The sequence below is a fragment of the Nothobranchius furzeri genome, chromosome 7 (assembly GCF_043380555.1).
Source record: "Nothobranchius furzeri strain GRZ-AD chromosome 7, NfurGRZ-RIMD1, whole genome shotgun sequence".
Taxonomy (NCBI): domain Eukaryota; kingdom Metazoa; phylum Chordata; class Actinopteri; order Cyprinodontiformes; family Nothobranchiidae; genus Nothobranchius; species Nothobranchius furzeri.
Genome location: NC_091747.1, coordinates 54,324,888 through 54,343,617, shown reverse-complemented (window position 1 = coordinate 54,343,617; position 18,730 = coordinate 54,324,888). Strand labels below are relative to the sequence as shown.

The following is an 18,730-nucleotide window of genomic DNA, read 5'->3' as shown; positions in this document are numbered from 1 at the left end:
ACTCCGATTTAGCTTAAATTAAAGCCTTTTTGTACTGCTTGTTGCACGAAATGGTAATGTCATTACTGCCCACGCTGCTTGGGGCAGGACCTAACTTTTACTTTCTCCGCCTTTAAGTTGCCTATTAGCATTTCACCCTCTTCTCTTCTGGTGCTACTGTACACCTAATTACTTTGTGCTCACCCAGGGGATTGCATGAATAATAGATTATGTTTGTTTTAACTTTCCCCAAAAGGAAATTTGCCTCGAACTGCATTTTTCAGGGCCCGCCTAGCGCAAAATAAAAGGTCAGGATGTATTCACAGTGACACAGATTTCCACGCTTCTATCTCTCTCAACACAACAAAGAGGTTTTATCCCTTAGAATATCCCCTGAAGTAGAAGTAGGCCAGAAATCATGCATTCAGGTGCCACATTGAATCCCTTGTTCCATCTACAGCTCTGCATATTGATGCCATAACCAAAGCCTGGCACATCTGGCCCCACCTCTCCTTCTCATGGGCTGTTTTCACAGCTTTTCTGTTAGGAAGTGATTTTTGTGTGGTTCACACATCGTTCACGCAGGCTTGTGTGCTATTTTTCTCCTCCAGTATATGTTCTTTGTTGTTTTTCTACTCTCCAGTGCCTTTAATTCAATGCCTTCCTCCATTAGTTTACCTTTTCTCTTGAGGATAATCGCCCTTCCTCATCTTTCTTGTGACCACATCTGCCTTTCGTCTTTTTTTTCTTCCAGATTACGGCACGATCAGGAAAGTGCTTTCTCCTCTCAACCAGTCCACAGGGAGCTGCCTATTGGAGGAGATCGAGCTGTTCCCGCCCAGGAAGAGGCAGCCCATACGAAGCCTGCTGATCCTGCACAGCCGCAGCGAGCTTTATGTGGGCGTAAGGGACCAGGTCATCAAGATCCCACTCAAGAGATGCAGCTACCACAAGAGCAGAGAGTGAGTGCATGCGCAAACAAACGCCATTAATCTCAGCGGGAGCTGTCAAAAGCAAATGTGCTCACACCAAAAGTTTTCAAAGCCTCTTCCTTCGTAAGATAGTCTTTATCAGAGAGGACCAGGCCTTGGTGTTGTTCAGGGGGCTTTGCAGAAACTTAAAACCCTCCAAATCAGCTTTGTCTGAGCCACTAGAGGTGCCCTAGCTGCCCCCGGTCTCCTTGACTGGGTAGCTGTTGGTCCTTTTGTCTTTTGACGATCAGACGTATTATGTTTATGTCTGCTAGGAAAACAAATATCTGACTCTCGTTCTTGATTGCATGAAGTGAAGTAGAATCACATTCCGTTCACATGCCGAGCCAGCGTCTGCTCCTGCAGCAGCACATCTTTTATACTTTCACTTTCAGTAAAAGTTCAAAAAACAATTTGAGGGGAAAATAGACAACAGATGAAAGAACCAAGGGCCGGCTGCTTTTGGGATTCATCAGTGACATTATCTGCTACCTTTGAAATGTTAGTTCTCTCTCTCTCTCTCTCTGACCCCCGAGACATAAATGTGTTTGTCCTGTTTTCCACTATTGTACCGCCGTCGTCATCCCTGATATCTGTGTCCCAACCGATGCCATCTGCTACTGTCTGCTCTTTGTTAGCTACCCAGACAACGTTGCAAGCACAAGTCTCGGCTTATTTGAGCAGCTATATGTGAATAGATACCATTTGATCATGTTTGGCTTGCATAAGCTCTCTCATTTAGTGTCTCCGCTCTGTTCGTTGTTATGAAATCCGCACCAAGGGCATCTCGCGGAGCGTTGACGCCCGCGGCCGTACGATATGTCACCGAGCTGTCAGCAATGAGTTGCTTATGAGGAAAAAAGTAACATCATCCTTTTTTTTTATTGTGCTCAAAAAACCATCTGAACTGCTGAAATATTTATAGGAAAGCCAGAAACTCTATCTTTACTGAAAAATCCTGAGTGAATATTTGTTGAGTGGATAACTGAAAATGTAGTGAAGGTGCAGAATTTTTTCTCCTGACTATAATATATAATATTTAAAGTAATTTAAGTGGTGTTATTTTCTCAGATTTGGTCCTTTTTTTTTCAACAATCTAGTCTTTTACTCTCTCTTAAAACTCTCCTCTTGCAGCGTTTCCCTTTTTGTAATTCCTCATGACACTTCCCTCCAAGTTCAGATTTTTCCGCACATCTTTTTGTTCTCACAAGACCTTCCTCTTCCATCTCGCTCTTCTACCTGATGTTTCGCTTCACGCTGCCCCACAATGCGGCACCGTCTGTATGGATAGATGACAGCTTAATAAATGCCTGCTAATGGAGGATGTTATTCTTACCGTCTAGAGCCTGTGTAGGAGCCAGAGACCCCTACTGTGGATGGGATCTGTTGCTGAAGAAATGCACTACCTTGGAGGAGAGTGTCAGAATGAGCCAGTGGGAGCAGAGCATCTCCAAATGTCCTGTGAGTACTGAACAGTCTTCTAGTCTGTGCAAAGCTTGAAAAACGTCATGTCTTTCACCCAGAAATGGAAAAAAGCTAGACGTGGTAATGTTTTCTTTACACACTACTATAAATCTGGGTGGCAAATGTATGTAAAAGTTTATTTTCAGTATCTTCTTGTGCAACAATGCCTGCAGCTAAAAGCTTCTAGTAGACATTGATCATCCTGCACCTGAGACTTTAGTCATTTTAAGCCTCTGGATTAAAAACTCTTGTTTCACACAATCATTTTATTGTTGGGAAGGGCTGAAAGATGTAGGATAAGGAGGACTTGGTTTACAGCACAAGGACATGAATGGTCTTTGCAGCGATGTTGGCGAGGTTTCCGGGACCATATTAGGCCAGTAGATAAGGCCCTGTTCACACAACAGGATTTCTTTTAATTGGTTGGATGGTTTAATAAACATTACAGACCACACACACGGTGGTAAGAAAATTCTGGATACACCAGTTTTGGTCCTGCAGTGTGTGGTGTCCGGTCATAAGGCAAAAACGTCACACTACACACAAACAAGTTGCATTCACGATCATTCCCCGGTCACACGAGAAATCTCGTAAAAATTCTAGAGATCAAACTTGACCTGGAGCGAAGAAACGTGGTGGTGGAGCGTGCAGCACGCCTCCATCACCTTGCTTTACGATTGGCTAAAGACTCAGATTAACCATGTTGATCCCTCAGGATAGGTTCCTCTGGGAAATTCTGATTTTACACGCCACAATCAAAAGGCAGCACGCTCGTTTGGCCTCGAAACTTGGATCGACGTTTTTGGAAAGCCCCGATTTATGATCTGTGTTGTCCCGGCGTCCTTTCAAGGGTACCAGAGAGCTTTTAACACACCACACACAGAAGGAATATCTGATAAGATTATCTTCAGAGCTTTTACGGTAATCGAGCACATCCTTAAAGCTGTCGGAAGGGGAGGACTGGTCAAAAATCTACACAATTATCCTGCTGTGTGAACTGGACTGCCACTGTTGGAGATGTCTGAAAATATTTGCAGGTGTGAGCTGCAGGGCTGCGTCCTCGGGTTCCTGTTATTTTGAACGTTGCACGATTCATATTTTCTTTCTAATTGGACTTGAAGCTGTCATAGCCATCTGGAACCCATGATAATTTAGTTTCTGACCAATTCAGTGTGATTCAAGTAGAAAATTCAAAACAAATTTCTTTCTGCTGCAAGAGGCCCAGTGTGGTGGGTCAATGATTATTTGTGCAAAGACGTCTGTTTTAGGGTTTTCTTGATTTATTATCATGGCTGCTGTGTATCAGAGTGCTGAGGGTGTGTGTAGTAGTGATGTCTCATACTGTGGGAGCTCTGAGTGGTGCAAGGCTGGCGGCTCTGACCCGATGCCTAGGCTACTATCCCATCACCTTATTAACTACGAGCTAGCTTGTCAGGGTTCGAGCACATTACTGCATCCTGACAGGAGACCTGTAGAGCCAGGATGTGGTAGGATCACCGTAGAAACTTGCTGCTGACATATGGAGCATGATGAGGGCACGGGAGAATGTCTCAGGAATATGGAGATTAGTTGAGAAAACCTATTTGACATACACTGTGAGAGTAGCAGCAGCACGAGTGCCGTCACAATGAAGATTTTCCAAATCCCGCCACATCCTAATCGGAAGAGCAGCTGGACTTCCATCTAGTCCCAGGTATCAAGATCTGTATCCCATGCACATTCTTATGAAGGATGTTGTGTTTTCTGCTCTACGTTTAAAACACCTAATAAAATAAAATAACACTTTTATAAATTATATTTCTACTGTAACACTGCACAGATCTGTCACAGTAAGGAAGGAAGCTGCAAGGCTGTGAGTGAACAACGAGATGAATGTGCAAGCGTCCATGTTTTAATGAATATTTAACACTTCTGATTTTATTACATGTGGGACTTTTTATTTATAGGAGCCGGTTTGGCCGGGGATAGACATCATCTAGCAACATCTAGACAAATAAGAGCGGGCTGCCAGACTAAGACTCATAAATTAATTCGAGAGCACTTCACTAATCTATTACATGATGTCCAGACAGGATTTTTCCTGTTTTTCATGCTGCTGGGCACAAAAATAATTACACACAAGAACGCTGTGTCACCACATTCTGGTAAAAGGGGTATTGCGTCACATTTATCAACCTATTAATCCACAGGACTTTTTTTTTCCTGCTTTCTAGATTTTCTGGATAACCGTAACTAACTACAGACCGACATTAGCGTTATTCGGGTGAATAACTGGTACTCATTATTTATTCTAGGTCTGATTCTCACATCAGACACACGTGTTTAGCTAACCGATCTTTGATTGTAAACTGGGCAGTTGTGTATTGCATAATTTATCAGCATTATTTCTGTAACATGGTTAGGTGGCTGGAGAAGAGACAGAATGATTGATCCCAGTTATGTTTGTTTAATAAATGTCAAGCAGGAGACATTTTCTGTTTGCTTTGATTTGCTGAGATTCACATTTAAGGGCCAACAGCTGGCCTGGCAGCAGCACGGTGGTGCAGCGGTTAGCGCTGTTGTCTACAGATGGTGTATTCTTCCTCTTTTCTTCGCACGGTAGAAGATTTTACTCTTTTTCTCTAAAATTAGACAAATGAGAAGCAAATTTTAATTCTCTGATTAAAATTCAGATTAAATCTCCACACCAATAACAAAGAATAATAATCTTTCCCATTTGCAGGTTTTTTGTTTAACTTGAGACAGTATGTAAATTATTATTATTATAATAAGTAATACGAATAATAATTCCAGAAAGCACCTTCTACAACTAGCATGGTGGTGGAAGGTTGATGATTTGGGTTGTTTGTAATCCACAGGACATTGACGACATTATCCACCATTAGCTTCTACATACCAAAGTGTTTTAGAGTCCAGTGTAAGGCCATCTGTTCAACAGCCGAAGCTTGACTCAAATCTGCAACAGAATGGTTCGTAAAAGAAAAGCATCACGTCATGATTGCCCGGCTAATCCCCAACTTAAAAGAGCTGAGCTCCAGTGAATGCCAGCAAACATCAACGTGCAACAATGACTACGTTTACATGCAGCCAATATCCGGGTTATGACCGGGTTAAGGTCGGTATTCTGGTTTCTGAGTTGATCAGAATAACCCGTTTACAAGCATAAATAAAAAGAGTTACCCCTAACTTGCATAACCCGATTTAAATGCGGACGTTGGGGTAGCGTCAGGACGTATGGACTACGTCCAGACGCAATATGCGTCATTTCTGGTTCTTGTTCCGGTATCCGTGAAAACAACAACATGTTTCCCAGTGCGGAAGAGATAGCGACCGCGTTTGTTTGCGCTTTAGTTTCCCCGTCACTCCAAAAGTGTGGTGCTGTGCCCCAACTTGTTGTTTACTTCCGGTGTTCTGGCGCATACAAGACGTCTCGCTACTCAAAAGACCAAGATTCCTTGCGAACAGAGCATGCGCAGAACACACGCTTTGATGAGGATATCCCAACATGCGTTTACACGACCAAACATTCGGGTTAGAAAAGGGTTACCCCAGGTGTAGGAACTGGGTTTTTAAAAACCCGGTTATGAGCATATCCGGGGTTTTGCCGGTGTTTACAAGGACCTGCGGAACCGGGTTATTGTGAATATTCGGGTTTTAAAAGGGTTACTGGCTGCATGTAAACGCACTGAATGTTGTAAAGCAGTGGTTCCCAAACTTATTTAGCCGCGCACCCCCTTCTATGTCCCGACCATGTCGACGCAAACCCCCCCCCCCCCCCCCCCCCCCCCCACATCGGGGCATGGCTATATATAAATATATATATATATATATATATATATATATATCAGATGTCAAGCTAAACAGTCAGGGTTAAAAAAATTCCCCATCACTTTCATTTTTTAAATAGTAATCAATGAAGATTCGATACCATTACAATTTCCTTTGATTTAATTTTAAATAAATATTTAGAGTGCCCAGGTAGCACATAAACAATGCAGTTTAACGGTTTTCTTAAAGTAGGAACGTTTAACCTGTGCGGCCAGAGTGCTCTCCTTCCTTCTGCTCTGCGTAAACCTGAGCTGATCACCTACTTGTGCGTAATCAAATGTCAGTAGGGGAAAAGATATAGCCATGATGTTCACTTTTACCTCAGACCGACTTATTGCTGTTTTATGGTGTGGCTGAATCTGCGATCCGCTGCCACGCAGACTGGAATAACAAATGCTGCAGTAACATGAGATGTGGTCAGGTTCATGAGGAGTCACTGGCTGGAGCGGACCCGACTCATCCCAGAAGCTAATATCTTAATTTCACCTTGAATGAGAAATAACCTCTTAAAAGTTTTTATCACGGTGGAGGCAGCGTTCATTTCTGCCTTCAGTCTGACGGCGCGCCGGAGTTAAAGCAGCGTGCGTGCTTATTGAATCTGTGTGTGTGCGCTCAAGTCACCGCGTCTCGTTACTGCCCAGCCCAGATGTGCTCACTTGTGCACCCGTGAGCCGTGGTTCCGCTGGAACACGTCTGACCTCTGACAGAAGCACTCTGAACTTCAGATCTTCAGCGCGCTGTTAATAGCCTGAATGGGAATCCTTTCTTGTTATTTTGTTACATCCACAATGTTCTGTGTGTGAAGTTTACAACGTCAGAACACCTGCATGAGACAGGTGTTAATTACAATCTGCCAGAATGACTCGCCACCTTCAGATTCCTCCAACAACGTTAAAAATTATCAAATACGGAACATATCGGCGTGTGCAGGCCAGAGTGCTGAAGCTCGGCGCATTGTTATTATTATGAAGTTAGGGCACATGTGGAGGACACGCGCGCAAAAATATACTTGTTTTCAATTACATTTATTGGGCCCACTTACTTTTTCTTTGGCCCACCCACAAATGAGTTTCTACAATAATGGTGACACATGACAGACTTCTCTGAGCTCCGCAGCCATTACACTTTTCACCTCGCGCACCCCCTAGCGGCAGCTCGCGCACCCCTGGGGGTGTGCGCACCACACTTTGGGAATCCCTGTTGTAAAGAAAAGAAAGCCCACATTCCTGCACAGCACCGGGCCTGTGTTTGTACCAACACTACACATGTAGACATATGATTTCTTGTTGTGAGCTTTTTAAATATGCAAAGAAGCACTCATTTTAAATTAAAGCATACAATAAAACAGTTTCACCTTAAAGAAGCCGTTTCATACAGGGATTAAAGCCAGAAAAGACATAATTATATTTGCAGCAATTTACTGACAAGATGTGAAAAATAAAAAAATAAAGTTTGTTTTTCTAACTTTCACTCAGCGAGAGCCCTTTAACAGGTTTGTCGCTGGCTGAGTGTCTGCTCAGCTGCATATTCCTACAAAGTGCTAATCTGAAGTTTAAGGCCAGTCTAGGTTTCTGCGCGCCGAGTCGTCCTGCGTAGGCAGAAACAGGAGACACACTTTACCAACCTATTCACAAACACCATCTGGCATCACAGTCGTGCCTGTGTGTGTGTGTGTGTGTGTGTGTGTGTGTGTGTGTGTGTGTGTGTGTGTGTGTGTGTGTGTGTGTGTGTGTGTTTAAACAGGCAACTGCTTGTTCCAATGTGTTAGAAAAGGTAGAAGTTTTAGTCACAATGTGACATTTTTGGACACAAACCACTAAACCCCTCCTCCTAAGACATTTAGGACGAAACAAGCTCATCGTCTGCACCAAGAGGCTCTGATTGAGTCTTGTAATTCACATAAAACTCAAAAATTCTCAACTGCACAAAATAATTGTTTAATTTTATAACAAAAGACATAGTGGAATAATTCACAAAATTACATTCTGTCTATTGTGGCGTGAATAATTCAGTAGATATTACCCCCATTACCTAGTCACATGCAGGGTCTGCTTGAATGATATTGTAATATAGCTTTTAATTGTCTTTCTCTCTGTACTTGTTTGCCTCTTTGGCCCATTGTTTCAGATGTTGTCTGCCTCATTCGAGCGTTTCTCATGTAGCCCCACGGCAGAGTTCAGTTACCGGTAAGAGCCAGACATTATTTTGCTTCTGCCAAAGCAGATGACGACCGCGCTCCTCGTGCGAAAGTGTTCTTTGCATTTTTAAATCACCTTGAAATGCTACACTAACATGGGCTTGCAGCTTCTGCAGCCCTGAACGCTCAACGCTTGTAATTCATTCCACTTGTAATATCCGAGCGTTCCGGTTTGATTCTGATTTGCTGCGTGAATTCACCACTTTTATTTCCTCACATCTCTGCGTCCTGATTATGTCCATTCCAAACATTCTTTTTTGTTGTTGTTTTCATTATTTTCAGCATTATTTTATGATGCGTCCTCCTCGTGTTTATAGCTCATAACTAACAGCGGTGTATCCAGGTCTTTTAAAAGGGGGGGGGGGGGGGATGGTTTGTGCCTGGGTGGCATCTATGGGTGCTTTATTTATTTCATTTTTGTGCCATGACCATCTTCTTCTTGCGCTATGCTGTCCAGGGGTGCAGGTGCATAGGGTGTCCCAATTGTCAAGTGCAGAAGTTGACCACACCCCTTTTGCACCCTTGATCCGCACATCACCCAAGTCCACATCGATGCAGACTTCAGAGAAGAGTATTACCAAAAATTCATTACTGCGTGGGAGTTTTGAGAATGAGGTGGAGCAACGACTCAAGTGCCTTTTCTGAAAAAAATGTATTTTCTAATGAAAGAAGTTCATTTTAAGATGATCAATGATATTTAAACATGCTCTGAATAGTTTAGACTGAGATTTAATGTGGCCAGCAATGAATGTAAATTTTGTCAAAAAATTGTTTGAAAGTTCTAAAAATTTCTCAAAAGTAGCACAGACAGCAACCAACATCCTGGCATGTGTCGCGGTTGATGCTCCCTTTCCCAATTCGGCACACTTGTGTACTGCGCGCTTGAACCCTACTGCCTACTACCCTTCTTCTTCTTCGTCTTCTTCTTCTTCTTCTTCTTCTCCTTCTTCGTCTTCTTCTTCTTCTTCTTCTTCTCCTTCTCCTTCTTCTTCTTCTTCTTCTTCTTCTTCGTCTTCGTCTTCGTCTTCTTCTTCTCCTTCTTCTTCTTCTTCTTCTTCTTCTTCTTCTTCTCCTCCTCCTTCTTCTCCTTCTCCTTCTTCTTCTTCTTCTTCTTCTCCTCCTTCTTCTCCTTCTCCTTCTTCTTCTTCTCCTTCTTCTTCTTCTTCTCCTTCTTCTTCTCCTTCTTCTTCTTCTCCTTCTTCTCCTTCTTCTTCTTCTTCTTCTCCTTCTTCTCCTTCTTCTTCTCCTTCTTCTTCTCCTTCTTCTTCTCCTTCATCTCCTTCTTCTTCTCCTTCATCTCCTTCTTCTTCTCCTTCTTCTTCTTCCTCTCCTTCATCTCCTTCTTCTTCTCCTTCTTCTTCTTCTTTTTCTTCTTCTCCTTCTTCTTCTTCTTCTTCTCCTTCTTCTCCTTCTTCTTCTCCTCCTTCTTCTCCTTCTCCTTCTTCTCCTCCTTCTTCTCCTTCTCCTTCTTCTTCTTCTTGTTCTTGTTCTTCTTCTTCTTCTTCTAACTGGAGTAGAGTACTAGGCCCATCATTTACCAAACGTTCTAGAAAGTGTCCTATATTCCATCATACGAATGAAATTTAGTATGTTCATATCAGGTTCATATGACCAGCAAAAAGCCTTATTAATGAAACATGCGGTGGCCACTCGTACGCATGTTCCTCCGCAATCGACTGTTGATAAATCCCACCTGTGCGTAGCCTGGTGCTTGCGTCCATTCACAGTCATTTACATACGGTAAAAGAGATAGCATGATGGTGCCTGTGTTAGGCTCGGTCTCTGCTCTGTGTGCTTCGTCACCACTCTCTCGCATTTTGGTGATCTGTTTGATTATATTTTTTGCCTTATCAAGTTTGTCAACAAACTGTGTCTCAGCTGTCAGTCAATCCCATTATGATCGGCACACGCTTTTCCGCATTAAGGAGCATATGCAGATTGCTTGTGTTACCTGGGACAGGTACGCCGAATTTTTTTCACCAACTTTTGTTTGTGCCACGTCAGAACTGGAATGCTTGCGGCCCTCAAGCCGCCGTGGACGGAGAAGGAAGCGTGGATCTAGAGCTGGAATCCAGTCCAGGCGAAGAAAACATTATGGGAAAACATCTGTGTGCCCTATAGGCCCTATTTTGTTTCGTTTATATATTTGCCCTCTTGGGGAGATTATCAAAAGCTTTACTAATGTGTCCTACCATTTATATGCAGATGACATTCAACTGTACTGCTCTTTCAAGGACACAGAGTTTAACAAGCTAGCTGATCTACTTGATTGCATTGAGCGTATTAAGGACTGGCTAGCCAGTAACTGTCTTCAGTTGAACTCAAGCAAGACCGAAACACTGATCATTGCTCCTGAACAGAAAGTGCTTTTAATCAAACAACACCTCGGTTCCCTGAGCTCCTCAGTCCAGATCAGTCTCAGAAACCTTGGTGTTCTTTTTGACCAATCCATGTCTTTGAGCTGCCACTCAAAACATTTAGTAAAAAACTGCTTTTATCATTTGCGAAACATTTCCAAATTGAGAGCTTTTACTTCAAAATTGGACTTGGAGATGATTATCCATGCTTTTATTTCTTCTCGTTTAGATTATTGTAATTCTATCTTTACTTGTTTTAACAAATCAGATGTCAGTCGTCTCCAGTTGGTCCAGAACGCTGCAGCAAGACTTTTAACAGGAACCAATAGAAGGGCTCACATAACACCAGTTTTATCTTCTTTACATTGGCTACTGGTCAAGTTTAGAATTGATTTTAAAATTTTAGTTTTGACTTTTAGAGCTCTTAATGGACACGCTCCACAATATTTATCAGACCTTTTAATCCCTCACTCTTCTGGCCGCACTCTACGGTCCTCGGGTCAAAACCTACTGAAGGTCCCTAAGACCAGATTTAAAACTAGAGGGGACCTGTCCTTTCAAGCTGTAGCTCCCAGACTTTGGAACGCCCTGCCTTTGTTTCTTCGTGCGGCCGACTCGGTTGATTCTTTTAAAAAGCAGCTGAAGACACTTTTTATTTAGACAAGCTTTTATGTAAGTTGACCTTGTGCTCCTGTCCTGTTTTGCCTTTTTATGTATGTTGTGAAGCACTTTGTGATTTTATCTGTGAAAAGTGCTATATAAATAAAGTTTTACTTACTTACTTACTTACATACATACAAGAAAGCCCTCAATTAACCATATTTGGTCACGCCAAATCCTCAACTCATGAGGGAAATCCCTGCGTTCCTCCCGAAAAACAAAACAAAAAACTTTATTGCTAGCAAGTCAACAACAGTTATGTAATCAAGCAGATTTTTCCACAAACAAAATTACTGATTGGGTCAAAATCATTTGTGGATGAGGAACACGTGTAGACAGGGTCCGAAATTAACACTCGCCACGCCACTCGCAAATTGCTCCATTTGGCGAGTAAATTTTTGAGCTCCACCTGCCACCTGGCGAGTAAATGTTTGCACCAAATTAGTTATGTTTATCAGTCATCTTCCATGGATTTCTGATACTCCTCCCGCCTGCATGCAACGTACACAAACGTACGCGAAACGTGAACGCCGCATCCAACGTCATTTCCACCTATCCCATTCAATCAGTTTATCAAGTTAGCAGTTAGCTTTGTGTTAAAACTAGCTGTGAAATGTGGTGGTTTTTAACTGGAGTCAGCCAGCCTTCCAAAAGAAAACTCGTCGAACTGGAAGAAAAACCACCAGGACCAGTGGCAACCAGAAGATTTTGTGAAAAGTGGCGAACTGGAGATGGTGGAGTCATGAGACAATGGCTACATTATGATGACCACGTAGCGTTGCTGCCTTTCACAGACAACTGGCCCTCGGCATTCTTCAAATATACAAAAAATGCCCATACTGCCGACTTTGTCTTCTTTGAGGGATAATAAATTTCCCGAGCGCTGCCGTCTCCTCCTGCCATTATTTCAGCTTTAGCTTAAAGAAAGTTTTGGTCGTAAACAACAAAGTGCGCATGTGCCGCCGGCAACTTCAGCAGATGATACGGTGGCTGGTAAGGGTCACCGCGCCTACACCGCAGCCACGGTAATCCACCGAGATATTTTTTTTTTAAAAACAAGACTGTTATTATTATTGTCTACTTTTTTACCGGGGTTTACTGCTACACCGGTTACCGTGACAACCCTAGCCCTGACACACTTTCAGATATTCTCATGGTGCAGCTGTGTTCTCCAGAGATCAAGGACTATGACCCAAATGAGGCTGTAACGCTTTGGCACAAAGACGGTGTCGGAAGCAGGAGGCCAGACTTCATGGACAGAAAAAACAAGGAGTCTGACTAGATTTCAATGAAAGAGTTCATAAAAACATCTCTAAAAATAAATAAATAGTAAAAATGACAAAAGAGTTGTTTTCCTTATTAATTGATGTTTTAATTATTTTGTCACTCTGTTTGGAATCAACATAATATAGAATTACATGCTTCAGGTAGATCTAAATCATTTAGAATTTTGGCCGGTAAAAAATATGCTTGGCCGGTAGATTTTCATCATCTACCAGCCAACTTGGCCGGTAGATTTTCATCATCTACCGGCCAACTTGGCCGGTGAGTAAAAAATTTAATTCGGACCCTGCGTGTAGATGACTGAGATCTTCAGTGTTGCGGTTCCGCTGCTGTACCACTAGATGGTCAGAGCTGTTCTATTTAGGAACATTTCTACACACAAGTACAAATTAGTAAATAATTCAATTCAGTTTATTTATATAGCCCCAAATCACAACAAGAGTCGTCTCAAGACTTCACATTGTAAACATTCCAATACAGGTCAGTTCATTAAGCCAATCAGTAAAAAGTTTCCTATATGAGGAACCCAGCAACAAAATACCACACATGCATAAAATAGTTCCAACGCTCGAAATACACACATATCTGTTTGTAAGTATGGTTAATAAATAGGGGCCCAGGACTCTAAATACTATTTATGTCAATATGAAAAAATAACAAAGATATATTCTGTAGGACTGGGGCCAGAAACCAGTGTTAAAGGTGTTTTAACCCCAGTCATTCTGGGGCATTTTGGGGCAGCAGTAGCTCAGGTGGTAGAGCGGGTTGCCTCATGATCGGAGGGTCATGGGTTCAATTCCAGCTCCCCCCAGGGGTATCCTGCTGTTGTGTCCTTGGGCAAGACACTTCACCCAACTTGCCTGTGTTAGTGGTGGTCAGAGGGGCCGACGGCGCCAAATGGCAGCCTCGCCTCTGTCAGACCTCCCCAGGGCGGCTGTGGCTACAAGTAGCACTAGCAGTGAGTGTGAGAGTGTGTGAAAGCGTCTTTGGGTGTCTAGAAAAGCGCTATATAAGTTCAATGCATTATTATTATTGTTATTCTAGGGACAGTTTAAATGGGACCCTGCTGGGTGGCACCTAGGGTGGTCAGTCTGTCCCAAAGGTGGCGTGTGTGCTACCCCAGGCCACTCCCTGGACACACCCCTGATAACTACTCTATTTTTAAAAGACATAATACTTATTGTTGCATCAGCTAGAGGAAAACTGATTCTTGTTTCCATCAATTTGCACCTGTGGGATGCATCTCCCTGAGCTGCATATTCCAGCGGTGACCAGTGATGTCTTTCTCACTTTTTGTCCGTAACAGGTCCGTAACGTGACAGTGGACGGCGGTTTTGGTGCCTGGTCCGGCTGGTCCGCCTGCAGTCACAACGACGGCAGCAGCGCCGGGTCCTGTCTGTGTCGGACACGAGCCTGTGATAACCCCGCCCCTCAGTGTGGCGGCCAGTCGTGCAACGGGATCAGCGTCGAAGTCGCTAACTGCTCCAGGTATATAAGACATAATTTATGATCCGTTTCCATAAATCTGGTGAGATCTGTGAGGCTTACGGGAACAGATGCACAAAACTGGTTGACTAATTCCCTACGTGCTCACACCTCCTCATTAGGGATCAGCAGCACTCTGCAAATTGTTCTGTGTTGCAGTTTCACACAAGGTGTTGATTGGGGGTTGGATTTTATTTTTTTGTTCTTTCTCATTACTCGATTTAACACTCAGAGTTCAGGCTTGTGCTTGCTAAACGAAGCAGCTTCGTGCATTGTTTCATTTAAAAAAATGGATATTTCAGTAGGTTTGTTCATCTTATCTGAATAATAAAGTAATGAGAAATGTATCAGTGTAGGTAGGGAGAAGCGCTCACACATTTAGAGTATTAGAGATGAAAACATCTTCATTATTTTAATGAAAATGGCCGTAGACTCACACAATCCCCCTGTTCCGCCAGATAAGTTATTCTTATCTTTGTTGCTGTCGTACATAATGTACATTATTTATAAAGCAGATGTAGAAGAGGGAGCATACACACACAGAAATATGAATAAATTTAATTTTTCATGTCAAACTTTTATTCTGTTTAAATATTGGCAACATTCAGTCACGCTTTGGGCTGCATTTGAATTAAATATGAAATCATTGGCTCTCTTGTGCGATCTGATTCTCGGATTTGGGTTTTATTTAAGTAGAAAAATCCAAAATCCACATTGGAAACAACTTGTGAGGAAACAGGGATGGTATGGTGCTTAATAAAAGCATTTGGGAAGATTTTATTATTTTTTTGTCTCAGATGTATTCAGTTTTCAGTGATGTTGCTGTCTGTGTCGCTGTAGAAACGGAGCGTGGACTCCATGGACGTCCTGGTCCCCCTGCAGCACCAGCTGTGGAATCGGCTTCCAGGTGCGTCAGCGCTCCTGCAGCAACCCGGCGCCTCGCCACGGTGGCCGGGTGTGTGTTGGCCAGAACCGTGAGGAGAGGTAAATGACAGACGCGCACCTATGTGTGGACAAACTTTACCCTGGAATCTTCCCTCCTCGTTTCTGTGTTTTTCTGTCCAGCTGTATGACAGCCAGTTAGGGGCTGAGAAGGCCTGCTTGGGTAATTATCTGGTTTTCACACACAGATACAAGCTCGTTTATCAGAGCTTTGGTGTAGACTAACCGCCTTTTAAACGATCTTTCTGTGGTGTCCAAGTAACTTTTCAAGGCATGGAGAAAAATGAGGAAACACAGGTGAAAACATAAAACAGAGCAGGTGTAAAGGATCAAGAGGGTTTTTTTTCTTTGTTGCTTTTCTTTTGTTAGATTTTTGTTTTGAAAGTGAAATCCGCAGTAGAACCAAACCAGAAAAGAGAACTTTTGGCAGCCTTCGCCTGTGTTTGAGCATTAAGCAACTCTGGCTGCATTACATCATTCTTGTGTTACCTGTTGAAGCTGGGAAATATTCACTTTCAGCCTATAGCTTACTTCCGTAGCGCTGTGAAACATTGTGTAATGCATTTCACTGCAATCCTGCTGTCAAACAGATGTGAAGGCTCAAAAAAGTGCTAATAACAACAGATCACAGGGCGCAGGCAAAGAAAACGGATGTATAAAAGGTTACCATGGCAACGGCATCCAAAAAGCAACAAGTAACTGGATGCAGATTTTTAGATCTACTTTATTTATCTAAATTTTCTCATTATTTCTAGTCTTTCTTGTTGAACGTCTCATTTTTTTTTTTTTTTTTTGCTTTATCTTTGGTATTGTTGCTGCAGATGAAATAGTCTTTGATTACAAAAGCCAAGAGGAAAACACACAAGAGTTGCCAGAAAAGCCGAGTTACTCAGAAAACGTATCAGACACTAACAGCTGAGTGGCTTTTTTAATGTCCACAGCAGGAGAAAAGCAGCATTTTGTAACCTTTTCCATTTCTGGCTCAGTTATAATCTAAATTGTGGGTTGTTTTTCTACCTTTCTGTCATCTGAGACACATTAGGCTGGTTTCTAACAAGGGAACTGTTGAGTCATCCTCCCAGGTGAAAATGCCAAAATCTGCAGGACTTGAAAAGGCCACATGAGACAGGCTCGGTTTATACATTCAATTCAAATTAAGATGCCTAAAATCAGCAATAAGAAAAAAAAACTAAACAATCTGCTTACTTCTTAACAACCTTTTAGCATTCCAACCCATGGGACAAAGCACATTTTTTTCATGTGACCCGGCATTTTTAGTGGTTAAAGCTGTGGTCCGTAGCATGATATCAAGGTGAGGAGGAAGAGATTGAGAAATTTGAATGGCTATAGCGCCCACAATGATTCTCCTCCCCTTCTGACAGGAGGTGACAGCCACGCCTCATACAGCACACAAATAGCTTTGCAGTGCTAACAGAGAGGGCTGCATGTTTTTAGTATGTTCCTGCTCAGACACACCTGATTTTAACTGCTGAATTATCTCCTAGTACAGCATTAATCAAATCTGCTGTGTTCAAGTGAGAAACATCAAAAACTGACAATACGGCACTCACAATCATTGCTAATGCTACAACATGCTAACAAATGATCTGATGTAGTGCAAGATTTAATGCTATGCTAATCACTTAGCTCAAATACAAAAAAGATAAATCTCATTTGGCTTCCCTCCCACCTCATCCACAGTTACTATTTTTGGTTATTTTTAAAACAAAAATAAGGTATTTCTTTACCTTGCTGACAGTTTCGTTTGCAAACATCTGAGCTGTCGCTGATGGTGGCGTCACTTCCTACTCCGTTTATCTGCGGGCAGCAGAGGACACTGTCGTCAAGGGAACTGTTGAGTCAACGTCCTCTGCTGCCCGCGGATAAACGGAGTAGGAAGTGACGCCACCATCAGTGTCAGCTCTGAAGAAGTTTGCAGCCGCAAACAAAACCGTCAGCAAGGTAAAGAAATACCTTATATGTGTTTAAAAAAGAACCAAAAATGGAATTTGAAGACAAGCACAGCAAGAACGTACAAAAGGTCATTCATAGTTAGCTTGAAGTTTACAGACTGACATTAATTCAAATTCAAGCTAGCACTACACTAGCCGACGGTAAACGCAGCATACAACAACACTATTATTTCTTTTTTTAATAAAATGTTGATTGGAATTCTCTAAAATTTAGTAAATGACTTGGTATTTACCCATCCCAAAGAAGCTTTACCAACACTTCATCAGTTTTGATACCTTTAAGATCACGAAGCTCCCTCTGCCTTTTAAAAAAGAATCTTCAATAGGGAGCCTCCCTTTCCGGTCGGCTCATGAGTCCCGAAAGAGAAGAACGAAAAATGAATGAAAGTCAATGGGGCTAATTCGTTTTGCCTTACCCACTGGATCACACATATGTCTTCGTCTTCGTCTTCCTCCGCTTATCCGGGTCCGGGTCGCGGGGGCAGAATCCCAATTAGGGAGCTCCAGGCCGTCCTCTCCCCGGCCTTGTCCACCAGCTCCTCCGGCAGGACCCCAAGGCGTTCCCGGACCAGATTGGAGATGTAACCTCTCCAACGTGTCCTGGGTCGACCCGGGGGCCTTCTGCCGGCAGGACATGCCCGAAACACCTCCCCGGGGAGGCGTCCAGGAGGCATCCTGACCAGATGCCCAAACCACCTCAACTGGCTCCTTTCGATCCGGAGGAGCAGCGGTTCTACTCCGAGTCCCTCCCGAATGTCCGAGCTCCTCACCCTATCTCTAAGGCTGAGCCCGGCCACCCTACGGAGGAAACTCATTTCGGCCGCTTGTATCCGCGATCTCGTTCTTTCGGTCATTACCCAAAGCTCATGACCATAGGTGAGGATTGGGACGTAGATCGACCGGTAAATCGAGAGCCTGGCTTTCTGGCTCAGCTCCCTCTTCCCCACGACAGATCGGCTCAGCGTCCGCATCACTGCAGACGCCGAACCAATCCGCCTGTCGATCTCCCGATCCCTCCTACCCTCACTCGTGAACAAGACCCCGAGATACTTAAACTCCTCCACTTGAGGTAGGACCTCTCCCCCGACCCGGAGGTGGCAAGCCACCCTTTTCCGGTCGAGAACCATGGTCTCAGATTTGGAGGTGCTGATCCTCATCCCAGCCGCTTCACATTCGGCCGCGAACCTACCCAGCAAGAGCTGAAGGTCAGAGCTGGATGAAGCTAGGAGGACCACATCATCCGCAAAAAGCAGAGACGAGATTCTCCTGCCACCAAACTCGACACACTCCACACCACGGCTGCGTCTAGAAATTCTGTCCATAAAAGTGATGAACAGAACCGGTGACAAAGGGCAGCCCTGGCGGAGTCCAACCCCCACTGGGAACAGGTCTGACTTACTACCGGCTATGCGGACCAAACTCACGCTCCTCTGGTAAAGGGACTGAATGGCCCTTAACAGAAAGCCACCCACCCCATACTCCTGGAGCGTCCCCCACAGGGTGCCCCTGGGGACATGGTCATAAGCCTTCTCCAAATCCACAAAGCACATGTGGATTGGTTGGGCAAACTCCCATGCCCCCTCCATCACC

The 18,730-nt window shown here is 43.5% G+C and overlaps 1 protein-coding gene across 3 annotated transcripts in view; it reads left to right on the top strand.

Moving 5' to 3' along the window:
- The window catches only part of sema5a (sema domain, seven thrombospondin repeats (type 1 and type 1-like), transmembrane domain (TM) and short cytoplasmic domain, (semaphorin) 5A), a 207,564-nt gene that overhangs the window by 114,549 nt on the left and 74,285 nt on the right, over positions 1-18,730 (top strand). For all 3 annotated transcript variants that reach the window (XR_001572682.3, XR_001572681.3, XM_015955301.3), the window contains exons 11-14: positions 734-941; positions 2,294-2,411; positions 14,047-14,228; positions 15,066-15,209. Coding sequence is in view for 1 of the 3 variants with exons in the window: in XM_015955301.3 (XP_015810787.3) it covers positions 734-941; positions 2,294-2,411; positions 14,047-14,228; positions 15,066-15,209 (652 nt within the window). In the remaining 2 variants the exon portion in view is untranslated. The remainder of the gene's footprint in view (positions 1-733; positions 942-2,293; positions 2,412-14,046; positions 14,229-15,065; positions 15,210-18,730) is intronic.